This window comes from Leucopleurus acutus, assembly GCF_964270905.1.
Source record: "Leucopleurus acutus genome assembly, chromosome: 17".
Classification (NCBI taxonomy): Eukaryota; Metazoa; Chordata; class Mammalia; order Artiodactyla; family Delphinidae; genus Leucopleurus; species Leucopleurus acutus.
This window is the reverse complement of record NC_139159.1, coordinates 38,746,231-38,761,171: the sequence shown is the minus strand read 5'-3', so window position 1 is coordinate 38,761,171 and position 14,941 is coordinate 38,746,231. Positions and strand designations below refer to the sequence as shown.

Here is a 14,941-nt window from a genome sequence, read left to right as displayed (position 1 = left end):
GACCCCTGCATTGGCAGGTAGATTCTTAACCACTATATGACCAGGGAAGCCCCCATAGTCTGATATTTTGAAGAAACAGATAGACTAGAGCAGATCTGGCAACAACAAACATGCTTGATGCTGAAAGGGGCAAAGACTGGTACAGATCTGAATACCAAACCCTCACACCAGCAAGTCTATAGCACAAACTAAATACCATTTTTTTAAACTGGTGTATACAGTAAAATCATAAGATCTGAAAATTGGAAAGGATCCTAGCAATCTAGTCATGTCTCCTTCCCATTGTAGGAATTTCTCCTACATTATCCTACGGTGATGATCTGATCACTGTGTGAATACAAGGACTACATCATTGCCTTACAAGGATGCCCATTCCCTTTTAAAAAATCATTTTTTAGAAAGCTTATTCTTGAAAAGTCAAGAATTCCTTCCCTGTAACTTCTATTTATTGATTTTAATTCATTTATTCAACCAGCACTTATAAAGTAATTACTCTATTTAATAGACACTATTTTCATAAAGATAAAACACATCTGCCCTTTATCCATGTAGAGAGACAAACCCATGAACAAGAATAAAAATAAAGCAACAGAGTAAGTGGCCAAGAGGGGGCAGTAGGGAGACCCTGAGCTCACCTCCTCCCACAGGCACATCCAAAATTACAACTATATACAGAGAAACTATTGATGAGAAAGACTGGAAGACTAGCAGAAAAGATCTTCTACAACTAAAAATATAATGAGGGAACCACAATGAGATGAGTAGATGGGTGGAAACACAGTATAGTTGAGACTCACACCCCTAGTAGGTGACCCACAAACAGGAGGATAATTACAATTGCAGAGGTTCTCCATAAGGAGTGAGGGGTCTCAGTTCCACATCATGTTCCCTAGCCTAGAGTTCTTGCAGTGGAAAGAAGAACACCAAGAATGTTTGGCTTTGAAGGCCATGGGGGTTTATTTTGGGGAGAGCCAGAGGACTGTGGAAATATAAACTCTACTCTTAAAGAGCACACACAAAATCTCACACACTCTGGAACCTAAGGCAGAAGCAGTTATTTGAAAGGAGCCTGGGTTAGACACATTTATTATCCTGGAGAGCCTCCTGTAGAGGCAAGAGGTAACTGGGACTCATCCTGGAGACATAGACACTGGTTGCAGTCACTTTAGGGGCCTCATTCTGCCATGAGGACACTGGTGCTGGCAAAGGACATTTTGGAATCCTCCCTCTAGCTTATTAGCACTGGGACCCAGGCCCACCCACCAGCCTGTAGGCACCAGTACTAAGATGCCTCAGGTCAAGCAGCTAATCAGGCAGGGACACAGCCCCAACCACCAGCAGCACTGCTGTATTAAGACTCTCTGAGCCCATAGCCACCGTGGGACAGGTCCTACCCACCAGACGGCTGACACACCAGTGCAAACATACTAGCCTGAGGCCACACCCCCCATGCCTCACAGCCAGAAATAGGGACACAGCACCACCCACCAGTGGGCCCACACTAGCCTCAATAACTGGCTTCAACCACCAGTGGGTGGACACCAGCCCAAGGACAACTGTGACCCTGAAGCTTGTGATGTTATGATGCAGCTCACCCACCAGCAGACCAATGCCAGCACTGAGACACCTTGGACACCTCAGCCAGCCACCCCAGGAACCTGCCCCACCCACCAGAAGGTTGATGCCAGTTTTGGACCCCCCAGAACCCCAGCCAACTGTGTCATGAACAGGTCCTGTCCAGCAGTGAGAAAACTCCAGCTCTGGGACCCTTAAGGCCCTGTAGCCAGAGACCCCAGGACCTGGCTTCACCCACCAGTGAAATAGCACTAGCCACTGGACCCCCAGGGGCCAGGCCCCACCTACCAGCAGGCTGACACCAGCTTTGGGAAACCCCAGACACTGCATCCAGCCACGTCAGGAACTGACCCCACCCACTAGCAGGACAACACTATATCCAAGATTATTGGGCCCACAACCACCCACCCCGGAACCCAGCTCCACATACCAGTAGGCCAGCACTAGCCCTGGAACCACCTAGGGCTTTGCAAACAGCCACATCATTACCAGGCCCTGCTCACCTGCAGAAGGCAGTTTTCCCAAAAGACAGGGCCTAGCAACCAAACTGGACAGACCACCTACAGTAGTCAGCCTGCAAAAACAGAAGGATGCATACAGCTCAATAGGGGGCACACCTAACAATATATAGAACTGGTGATCAGAGAGTAGTGTGCTGCTGGGACAGATAGGACATCTCCTACAAAAAGCAACTTCTCCAAGGTCAGGAAACATAGCCAACCTACCAAATACATAGAAATAAAAATAACAAATTAGTCAAATAGAGGTAACAGAGGAATATATTCCAAATGAAAGAACAATAGAAAAAACAACAAAGTGAAGTGGAGATATGCAACCTCCCCAATAAAGCTTAAAGGTAATAAAGATTCGCAGACAATTCAGGAGAAGATTGGATGAACAGAGTAAGAAGGTAGAAGATTTTTAGCAAAGAGTTAGAAAATATAAAGAAGAACCAAACAGAGATGAAGAATACAGTAACTGAAATAAAAAAACACACTAGAAGGAATCAACAGTAATTAGAAGAATGGATTCAGTAGCTGGATGACAGAGTAGTGAAATTCACTGAAACTGAGCAGAAAAAATAATAAAAAGAAATGAGGACAGTTAAAGAGACCTCTGGGACAACATCAAGCATACTAACTTTCACATTTTAAGGGTCCCAGAAGAAGAGAGAAAGGGACAGAGAACTTATTTGAAGAAATAAGGGCTGAAAATATCCCTAACTTGGAAAAGGAAACAGACATCCAGGTCCAGGAAACACAGAGAGTTCCAAACAAGATGAACCAAAATAGGTTCACACAAAGGCACATTAAAATAACAATGTCAAAAATTAAACATAAAGAGAAAATATTAAAATAAGCAAGGGAAAGGAAACTAGTTACGTACAAGAGACTTCCCATAAGGCTATCAGCTGACTTTTTGGCAGAAACTATACAAGCCACAGGGAGTGGCATGATAAATTAAAGTGATGAAGGAGAAAACCCTACAACCAAGAATACTCTACCTGGCAAGACTGTCATTCAGATTTGATGAAGAGATGAAAAGTTTTAAAGACAGGCAAAAACTAAAAGAGTTAAATACCACCAAAACAGCTTTACAAGAAATGTTAAAGGGACTTCCCCAAGTGAAAAAGACCACTAGCTATATAAAAATTGAGAAAGAAAAAAATCTCATTGGTAAAGGAAAATACATAATGAAGGTAGTAAATCAACAACATATAAAGCTAGTTGGGAGGTTTAAAGACCAAAGTAGTAAAATCATCTAAACCACCATAAGTAGTTAAAGGATATTTTTTAAAAGTTGTAAAATATGAAACATTAAATGTGGGGTGGGAGATGCAGGACTGTTAGAATGCATTTGAACTTAAGAAATGAACAACCCCAAATAATCACATATACATATAGAGATTTCTATACATAAACCTCATAGTAACCACAAACCAAAAACCTATAATAGATACACACTCAATAAAAGAGAAAGGAATCCAAAGATAACACTAATGATAGTTATCAGATCACAAAGGAAGAGAACAAAAGAAGAAAAAAGGAGCAAAAAACAACCACAAAACGATCAGAAAACAATTAACAAAATGGCACTAAGTAGATAAATATTAATAATTACTTTGAAAGTTAATGGACTGAATGCTCCAGTCAAAAATCCACTCCACATAGAGTCACTGAATGGATAAAAAAACAAGACCCATATATATGCTGTCTACAAAAGACTCACTTCAGAAGTAAAGACACCTGCAAACTGAAAGTGAGGTGTTGGGAAAAGTTATTCCATGCAAATGAAAATGAAAAGAAAGATGAGGTATCAATATTTATATGAGACAAAATAGACTTTAAAACAAAGACTGTAATAAGAGACAAAAAGGACATTACATAATGATAAAAGGATCAATCCACAAAGATATAACAATTATAAATATATATGTACTCAACATAGGAACAACTAAATACATAGAGCCAATATTAACAGACATAAAGAAAGAAATTGACAGTAACACAATAATAGTAGGAGACTTTAACATCCCATTTAAATCAATGAATAGATCATCCAGACAGAAAATCAAAGAGTGGCCTTAAATGATGCATTATACCAAATGGACTTACTAGTCATATATAGAACATTCTATCCAAAAGCTGATGAATATACATTCTTTTCAAGTGTACATTGAACTATATTCAGGATAGATCCCGTGCTAGACCACAAAGCAAGTTTCTGTAAATTTAAGAAAACTGAAATCATTTTAAGCATCATTTCCGACCACAACACTTTGAGACTAGAAATTAATTACAAGAAAAAAACTGCAAAAACACAAACTCATGGAAGCTAAACAGTATGCTACTAAACAAAATTTAAAAATCAAAGAGGAAAAAATCAAAATTGAAATAAAAAAATATCAGAAGATTAATGGAAATGAAAAGACAAGGATGCAAAATTTTATGGGAAGCAGAAAAGGCAGTGCTAAGAGGGGACTTTAGAGTGATACAAGCTTACCTCTGGAAACAAGAAAAATCTCAAATAAACAATCTAACCTGATACCTAAAGGAACCAGAAAAAGAAGAACAAACACAGAAGAAGAACACAGAGTCATCAGAAGGAAAAAAATTATAAAGATCAGAGAGGATATAAATTAAATGGAGACTAAAAATAAATAAATAAATAAAAAGGTCAATGAAACCAAAAGCTTGTTCTTTGAAAAGATAAAGGATCATAAAAGATTACTAAGAAAAACTATATGCCAATAAAATGGACAACCAAGAAGAAATGGACAAATTCGTAGAAATGTACACTTTCCCGAGATTGCACCAAGAAGAAATAGAAAATACAAATAGATCAAATACCAGTAATGAAATTGAATCCATTAAAACAAACAAACAAACTACCAACAAACAAAAGTCCTGGACCAAACAGCTTCACAGGTGAATTCTAGCAAACATTTAGAGAAGAGTTAACATTTATCCTTCTCAAACTACTCCAAAAAATTGCAGAGGAAATAATGCTTTCAAACTCCTTCTACAAGACCAGCATCACCCTGAAACCAAAACCAAAGGTATCACACTAAAAAGAAAATTACAGGCCAATAGAACTGATTAACATAGATACAAAAATATCAACATAATATTTATAAACCCAGTTCAACAATACAGTAAAAGGATGATACAGCATGATCAAATGGGATTTATCCCAAGGATGTAAGGATGGTTCAATATTCGCAAATCCATCGATGTGATACACCACATAAACAAAGTGAAGAATAAAAATTGTGATCATATCAATAGATGCAGAGAAAGCTTTTCATAAAATTCAACACCATTTTTGATCAAAACTCTCAACAAACTGGGAATAGAGGGAACATACATCAACATGATAAAGACCCTATATACCCCACAGCTAACATCACATTCAATGGTGAAAAGCTGAAAGCATTCACACTAAGATCTGAAATAAGACAAGGATGCCTACTCTCACCACTTTTATTTAACATAGGATTAGAAGTCATAGTCACAACAATCAGACAAGAAAAAAGTTAGTAATTCAAATTGGAAAGAAATAAATAGAACTGTCACTGTTTGTCCCTGACATGATAAAATACATAGAAAATCCTAATGACACCACCAAAAAACTACAAAGAATTCTGTAAAGTTCCAAGATACAAAATTAACATACAAAAATCTGTTATATTTCTATACACTAACAGTGAATGATTATAAAGAGAAATTAAGAAAACAATCCCATTTACAATTGCATCAAAAAGAATAAAATACCAAGGAATAAATCTAACTAATGATGTAAAAAACCTGTACTCAGAAAACTATAAGACATTGATGAAAAAGTTGAAGATGACACAAATAGGGACTTCCCTGGTGGCACAGTGGGTAAGATGCCACACTCCCAATGCAGGGGGCCCAGGTTCAATCCCTGGTCAGGTAACTAGGTCCCACATGCATGCCACAACTAAGAGTTCTCATGCCACAACCAAGGAGCCCATGAACTGCAACTAAGCATCCCGCCTACCACAACTAAGACCCAGTGCAACCAAATAAATAATAAATAAATAAAATATTTTTTAAAAAGATGACACAAACAGATAAAAAGATATATCATGTTCATAGATTGGAATAATTAATATTGTTAAAATGACATACTATCCAAGGCAACCTACAGATTCATTGCAATCTGTATCAAAATCCCAATGGCATGCATTTTTCACAGAACTAGAGCAAATGATCCTAAAATTTATATGGAACCACAAAAGACCTCTAATAGCCAAAGCAATCTTGAGAAAAAAGAACAAAGCTGGAGGTATCACACTCCCAATTTCAAACTATACTACGAGGCTACAGTAATCAAAACAGTATGTTACTGGCACAAAAACAGACACATAGATTAATGGAACAGAATAAAGAACCCAGAAATGAACCCACACTTATATGGCCAATTAACCTACAACAAAGGAAGCAAGAATATACAATGGGGAAAAGACAACCTCTTCAATAACTGTGGTTGGGAAAACTGGACACCTACAAGCAAAATAATCAAACTGGACTACTCTCTCACACTATGCACAAAAATTAACTCAAAATAAATTAAAGACTTAAATGTAAGACCTGAAACCATAAAACTCTAGGAACAGGCATTATGTTCTTTGGTTCTGTTTTTTTTTTAATTAAAAAAAATTCAGGTAGTATGCTCTTTGACATTGGCCTTAGTAATACTTTTATTGGATATGTTTCCTCAGACAAGGGAAACAAAAGCAAAAACAAACAAATGGGATTCATCAAACTAAAAGTTTTGTACAGCGAAGGAATCTGTGAACAAAACAAAAAGGTCACCTACTGAATGGGAGAAGATATTGCAAACAGTATATCTGATAATGGTTTAATATCCAAAAAAATATTAAAAACTCCTAGAACTCAACATCAAAAAACATACAACCCAACTAAAAAATGGGAGAGGATCTGAACAGACATTATTCCAAAGAAGACATACATTTGGTCAAAAGGCACATGAAAAGATGCTCAACATCATTAATCATAAGGGAAATGCAAATCAAAACCACAATGAAATATCACCTCACACCTGTCAGAATGGTTATTATCAAAAAGACAACACATAACCAGTGCTGGTGAGGATGTAGAGAAAAGGGATCCCTGGTGCACTATTTGTGGGAATGTAAATAAGTGCAGCCACTATGGAATACATTAGGGAGGGTCCTCAAAAAATTACAAATAGAAATACAATACTATCCAGCACTTCTACTCCTGGGTATTTATTCAAAGAAAATGAAAACACTAATTAGAAAAGATATATTCACCTATGTTTATTGCAGCATTATTTATAATAGCCAAGATATGGAAGCAACCTAAATGCACATCAGTAGAAGAATGAATAAAGAAGATGTGGTCTATGTATACAATGGAATATTACTCAGCCATATAAATAGTGAAATCTTGCCGTTTGCGACAACATGGATGGACCTAGAGGGTATTATGCTCAGTAAAATAAGTCAGACAAGGAAAGACAAATACTGTATGATTTCAATTATATATGGAATCTAAAAAACAAAACAATAAATAAACATAACAAAACAGAAGTAGGAATATAGAGAGAACAAATAGATGGTTGCCAGAGGGAGGTGGGTGGGGAAAGGAAAGAAATAGTTGAAAGAAAATAGAAATACAAACTTCCAGTTGCAAAACAAATGAGTCACAGGTATGAAATACACAGTGTGGGGAATATAGTCAATAATTATATAATATCTTTGTATGGTGACAGATCTTAACTAGACTTATTATGGTGATTATTTTGAAATATATAGCAATATTGAATCACTATATTATGTAACTATAAGATAAATAAGTACAATGTGATAAATGTAATTAATACTGCTGTATGTTATACATGGAAGTTGTTAAGAGGGTAAATCCTAAGTGTTCTCAGTACAAGAAAAAATACTTTTTTTTCTATTTCTTTAATTTTGTATCTATATGAGATGACGGGTGTTCATTAAACTTAAATTCCATGATGTATGTATGTCAAATCATTATGCTGTACACCTTAAGCTTATATAGTGTTGTATGTCAATTATCTCAATAAAACTGGAAGAAAAATTCAATTGACAAGAAAAGATGACTTTAATAAATAAAACACCAATTGCCTTTTCTTTGCTACTGTCTCCCTTTCTTTATTCCCAAGTTTCAGTATACTTACCTGAATCACACCTCCCAAGAAGGAAACAGCTGCAGCAACACAAATCCTTTGCATCTCAAAGTCAGATAAGCCCAGCACACTTGTGTTACTCTGTGTGGTAAGGTTCTGACTGTTCAGAGGGACAAGCCGTTCCACTGCATTAGCTGATATTAAGGATGTCAAGGCAAAGGTGCCTAAAGCGGGTGGGGGGGGATCTTCTGTTAGTAACAGACTCAATAAACATTATTGGATTCCACCATTAAAGTTGAATCCATGTTGTAAAACCAAAACAGATCTATTAGAAGCACTCTCCTCTGCACCCCCACTATTCCACCCTTCACTCCATGGAATAAACAGAAACCCACCTTTTTATACACAAATTTCTTCCACATACATCTACTTGCTATTCCCTCCTAGGCCATACATTTTCCTACCTCTCTGCAGACCTACATAGAGAATGTCCTCAAAACAGGGATTAAGATCATGGTGTGGATTTGAATCCAGCTCCTCCAGTTATCACTATCACGATTTAGAGCACATTACTTTGAGTCTAAATTGCCTCATCCATAAAATGCAGGTAATAATGCCTATGTTTTAGAGTTTGAGGAGAATATAAATGAGATGATAAATATGAAGACCTCAATAGGCTCAGTGGAAAATATGACTCTTTGCTGAATCTGGGGCTCATTGACTGAAATTCTTGCTCCTCCAATCTACTTATAAAAACATCGTTGTCTTTCCTGGTCTGGCTCAAATTCCATATTCAACATAGATCATCCCAGATTCCCCAGTCAGTCCAGGTTAAATATTTCTATTCCCTGTGCTCTCATAACAGAGTACACCTTTATTATAGTATAACAACAACATGCTGTGGCCCATAAAATGATGAAACATACCATTTCTGTCTACTGTAACTAGATAAGTTTCAAAGGTATATCCCAGGAATTGTCCTGGCCTCACACAAATGCAGGACCATTTTCAGTGTGTTCCCCTCTTCCTGCCAAGAGTTCTGATGCTCTTATCTTGGCACAGCATGTCTGAGAATGTAGCCACACCAGCAGGGAAATGTCATTTCCCAAAGAGAGGGTTCAGCAATTTTGGATTAAAGAAACAAAATGCAGCATGGTAAAAACATTCCCCCAACCCTTTACCTAAAGACCTTACTTTGCCCCAGGTCATAAATGACACTATGTGAAAAAGGGCCTGTCACAAGATATAGACATCTCAACAAATGGTATGCAGCCTCATAGGGCAAGAGAGCTAAGTCAGGCAGAAACAAAGTCTCAGTGGAAAGCTGACGCAGAAAATCCTTTGGTTTTAGAGGATAAGTGAGGCAGTATGTGCTGTGATTCAGAATAGTATGGTGATTGTAGCCTCCAATAAACCTCACCTTAAATCTCAGTACCGCCATCTCAATATCTTTATCTAAAGACAGAAAGCATTCCTCACCCAATGGGGTTGTGATGAGACTTAAATGAAATAATGTACTATACCACATATCCCAATATATTGCATGTAGCTGACACCTAAAAAAGGTAATTCTTAATAAGATTAAAACCGGAATGCTCTGTTATAGTCTGTTATTCAATGTTCACTGTTCCGTTGAATTGATGGTATATAAATACATAGAGCAAATTGCATAAAGTTCTCTTAGGGAGCTAAGTCATTCTCAATAAATCATCAATAAATATCAACTGTCATGATCACTGTTCTCATCATAAAGTACTAAATTAAGAACACATCAAGGACCAAATATATAATGATTAGAGACAAGATTCTGACATCAAGGATTGGCAATGCCAAATAAGGAATATTTGCCATAGGATCTGCCCTTGCCTTATTTTTTCAAGGTATGCTACAACAGAATTTCTCAAAGTCTTATATTCCTGAAAGTGAAGAAGTGTGTATTTTGGCCTTTAAATCTAGAACATAGAGCAAAATGATTTGTACAAAAGCCACTGAACAAATGACTAGAGAACTGAGAACAAAAATGATCTAGAGTTAATTTTTGAGTAGGCCTAGCTTTCCTAAGATTTGAAAGAAGATAAGAAGGAATTGAATCGTAAGAGAGAACAGCCAACAAAAATGTTTTGTTGAGAAAAGAAAAGTGAGTCTCACCTGTGTGTGAGTCACATCCCAAGAACTTCTCTAGAGAGAGACATTGCCAGAAATGGCTATGGGGTTACTTACTGTGTCAACATGGTTATGGGAGTATTGCCTCTTTTCAAAGGATGACACTTTGCTGTTTCTGAGATAGTTGAGAACAATCAAGGATGTTGAGGCTGCTGGTGACTATATGATGATGTTGTGAATGACATTTTACCTTCTCTATCTTATTGGTCTTGCTTTGTCTTTATCTCCTCCCTACTACTCCTCTGCTCTTTCCTTCAATTTCTCAATGTTTCATTCTGGTTAGGCTTTAAACCTACTAGTGGTACACTTAAATACCACTAAACCCATCTAGTAGCTTAAGAGTGGGTGGCAAGACCTAATAGGAAGTGAATTGGGGCCTCAGAATTGGACAGGGCTAAGTTCAAATTCCTGGTCAAGGTACCTAACCTCTCTCAGCTTGCTTATTTGTAAGATGATGATAAAATATCTAGCTACAAAATCTGGGTAGAGATTAAGTGATATTTCATATATAAAAACATCTGTCACAATTCCTACCACATTTGGTAAATAATTGTTTGCTTATTTTCTTTTCTTCTACAGAGAATTCTATTGTCTCCCTAATCTTTTCTCTAAATTAATGAACATATTTTTCTCTTTAAAATTTTTTTCTCTAATTTAGAAGATAATTATATCCTACAAATTGTCACATATGGGTTATCTTCAATAATTTTGTTTCCACTGGACTGATACCCAAGTTTCTGTTCTTTTCCTTTTTAGTCTAAGATATGTTCTTTGCAAGTCACAAGAAGCAATCAATGATTTATTCCTTTTTAAAATATATATGTATTTTAAATTAAAATAAGAAAATTGTGCTGTTAAAAATATAGCACATTTGGTGTCTTTATATTCTAGCTTTTGAATTATTTGCTTTTAAAGATACCTCAAGCATTATTTATTATTGCATTTAGTAATTCATTATTGCATTCTGATTACCTGAGTTGGAGGGAAAATCCCAGATAACGTGATTTTTCTTTATGAAAGCAACATCAATCTCTTAATAGTAAAATAGAAGTAGGCATTCCCACACACATATATACACCAAAATAAAGTACAATAATATTATTTAAAAGAAAAATATGTTTCTATACTAAATGTTTGCAGAAAATTTAGGTTGATTCCTATAATTAAGATCATAGGAAGTTCAAAAATAATTAGTTTGTATATTTCTCCTGATATATATATTATATTTAATATTATTAAATTTGCTAAATACAGAACCTTATACAAGTGGTAATGTGTATATATATAAATATAATACCATGAGGAAAAAGGATCATTTCTTCTTTACTGTTTCTAAAGAATTCTAAATCTGTTGGGATAAAAAGAGAAATGAGGAGATCCAGCTGGCTCTGTCTTTTGGAGAAGTGCTTATGCAGAAATAAAATGCCTTAAGCATTTATTGTGCTATACAGTATCTATAGTAAAGCCTGTAAATTATATGTATTTTGAAATGTATATTATTTACCTAGTAGACTACGAGATTCCTATAGCTGTTAATAATATTTGTTAAATCCAAAGTTTTACATAAACGGCAATTTCAAAACCATGTCACCAGTAAAATGTTTATGATTCCTTAGGAAATAAAGTGGTTTATGTAAATACATACTTAGGTATATCAAGTTAAGTATTTTTGACTTCTTAAAGTAATTATGGTCTATTGGGAATTTTTTTTTTTTGCCTTTTCTTTTATCCTTTGTTTAACAGAGGAGATGTTTTGAGTTCAGCTCTAAAAATAATCTGCTTTTTCTTGCTAATGACATATTTAAATGTTTTGAAGAATGAAAATAAATTTCCTAGGAAATTAGGGAGCAGGAAATTTTGAATATAATAGGCTTCAAGAACTTCTGACTCATTATTGTGCTTTTCTCCCTTTACATCAACACAAAAGGAAACTGCATTCTTGAGCAGCTGATTGTAAAGAGGAAAAGCTTGGGCTTCAGGTTTGACCACACCTGGCTTGTAATCCATGCATCTACAACTTAATCTGTGCTCTCACAGAAAACTTTATGAAATTAAGAGGTATTTTTAACCTAAATATGCAAATAATGATGTCTATTTAAAATAATTGTATTAAGATAAAATAGCACATGTAAAGCTCTTAATAAATCATCTAATAAATAGTACACCTAAGGTTCTCAAATTTAAGTACATATCTACACATACATGTGTAGATAGATGCATTATTTTAAAAAACTGGAGATTGTGTGAAAATGCTGATTCTGATTGAATAGATCTGAAGTGGGATTTTGCATTTCTAGCAAGATTCCACATAAAACTGATCCTGCTGGTTCATGGACCATACGTTAGGTAGCAGTGTTGTAAATGTCTGATAATTGTTGATCCTAACCTCCATGACAAAGTTGATTATATAAGAAGCCAAATTTACATAAATAAGACATTATTTTATAGGTTAATTTCTGCATGAGAAAATGCATGTATCAATGTGGTAGGCAGAATTATGGCCTTCCAAATGCATCCACATCCTGTAAATATCTTATGTTACATGTCAAAGGGTAATTAATGCTGCAGATGGAATTAAGGTTGCTAATAAACTGACCTTCAGATAAGGAGATTATCCTGGATTGTCTAGGTGTACCCAGTGTAATCACAAGGGTCCTTTAAACATGGAAGATGGAAGCAAAAGATCATAATCAGAAAGAGATTTCCCTGCTGACTCTGAAAATGAAGCATTTGAGCCAAGAATTCAGGAAGCTTTTAGAAGGTGGAAAAGTTAAGAAAACCAAATTGTTCTCTAGAACCTCCAAAAAGAAACGCAGCTCTACTGACATCTCAGTTTTAGCCCTGTGGGCCTCATTTCAAACTTCTGATCTCTAAAACTATGGGATAATAAATTTTTCTTGTAGGAAATAAAGTTTTCTTCAATAACACAAACTGACCACTGAAGAAATAGACACAAAATGGTATTGCTTACAGACTGATATCTTGCATAAACAAAATGGATAAAAATGTGTCTATGGATATTTCCTCTTGAGTACTTTTATTATTATTACCATAATATTTAAGATTAAGGTATCATTTTTGTAATGATAGCAGCTTTTATTAATTTTTATGTAGCAAGTAATAAATTAGACACTTGTACATCAATTATGTTATCAATATAATCATGATTTTTTTTTGACATTTTACTATCAAGAAAGCAGCAAATAGACCTTTAAAACTTTGCCCAAGCTCATGCAGATAGCAAACACTAAATGTGACACACCCAGGTCTATCTAACTTCCAAGCCTTTGTTTTTAACCAGGCTGCTCTATTATCAGATTACTTGTTCACATTTTATTTGGTAATGAAATGCTAGGCAATGTAAGAGATATACTAATTAGAGGGCATTGTAGAACCTAGCTTGGAAGAAACTTAAAAGATTGTTTAATCTAAATATTAATTACATGGAAAATAATTTTCAATATTTGAGTAACTAAATTTTATAGTCTTTTCCTCAGAGTGCTTATTTTCATTTCATTGTAAATTCAGAACATTTATCCTTCTCTTACAGTCTTTTTACAACTTAAAAATGAACAGAATCTTTAACAATAACCTTGGTTACATAGTAATATAGCAATAAATCACAGTATGTGTTGAGGCACAGAAAGTTAAATGTCTTGCCCTAATATTTGCTGATATTATTTGCTGATAATATTTGCCCTAATATTTTCAGTAGTAAAGTAAGAATTACATTGGAAATGTAATCAGTAACAAATGATCACTTCTGAGTCCCCTTCATTAGTAATATGAGAAGCATAAGCATAGACAGAAATTATTACCTGTGGCAACATGACGTCCCATTCCAAATATGGCATAAATGATGGCAGGAAACAGAGACCCATACAAACCAAACACGGGGTGCACAGATGAGAGAACAGCAAAGGCCAACCCTATGAAGAAGAACCAGGGTAAATAGGACCATCTTATAACCCCAAGATACAGTCCATTACAAAGTAGAATGGATATTGGTTTATTTAATATGAAAGGAATTATGATTTAATTATTCTACTTGCTCAGTGAAAGACTAGCATCATTGTCCTAAATAACAGAAAATTCACTCATTAGCTCATATTTACATTTCAATTCTAAAACCATTCTTCTTGGCCTACTACTTTTTACTTGATTACAGAGATGGCTACAAGAAGACATTAGCTCAGAGTGTCTTCCTGGTAAAAGTGAGAATCATTTTCACATGTTCATTCTATTCACACGATAGCATCTGTGAGACAGGCAGAACTAGTAGCAATACCACTGACAATAAGAAGCCTGACATGAAATGTAATTAAGGCTGAGGCAAAAAGGATGCACACATTCAAAGGTGCCTGGTTGGCTGGCTAGCTGGCTGGCCTAAGATTGTGTATCCCAGTATTGGGCCAGTGTGTGAATTCATGAATGTCTCATAACTGGACCCCAGCCTGTATTCAGGTACAATTTCTTAGAGTGAAAAAAACTCAACTTTGCTTATTCAAAGAATAAGTAAGGTGTACCTTAAAAC

The 14,941-nt window shown here is 35.5% G+C and overlaps 1 protein-coding gene across 1 annotated transcript in view; it reads right to left on the bottom strand.

Moving 5' to 3' along the window:
* The window catches only part of SLC26A7 (solute carrier family 26 member 7), a gene marked incomplete at both ends in the record, with an annotated part of 180,380 nt that overhangs the window by 126,025 nt on the left and 39,414 nt on the right, over positions 1–14,941 (bottom strand). Inside the window, 2 exons of the mRNA XM_082858393.1 lie at positions 8,296–8,468; positions 14,226–14,336. Of these exons, the coding sequence (XP_082714519.1) occupies positions 8,296–8,468; positions 14,226–14,336 (284 nt within the window). The remainder of the gene's footprint in view (positions 1–8,295; positions 8,469–14,225; positions 14,337–14,941) is intronic.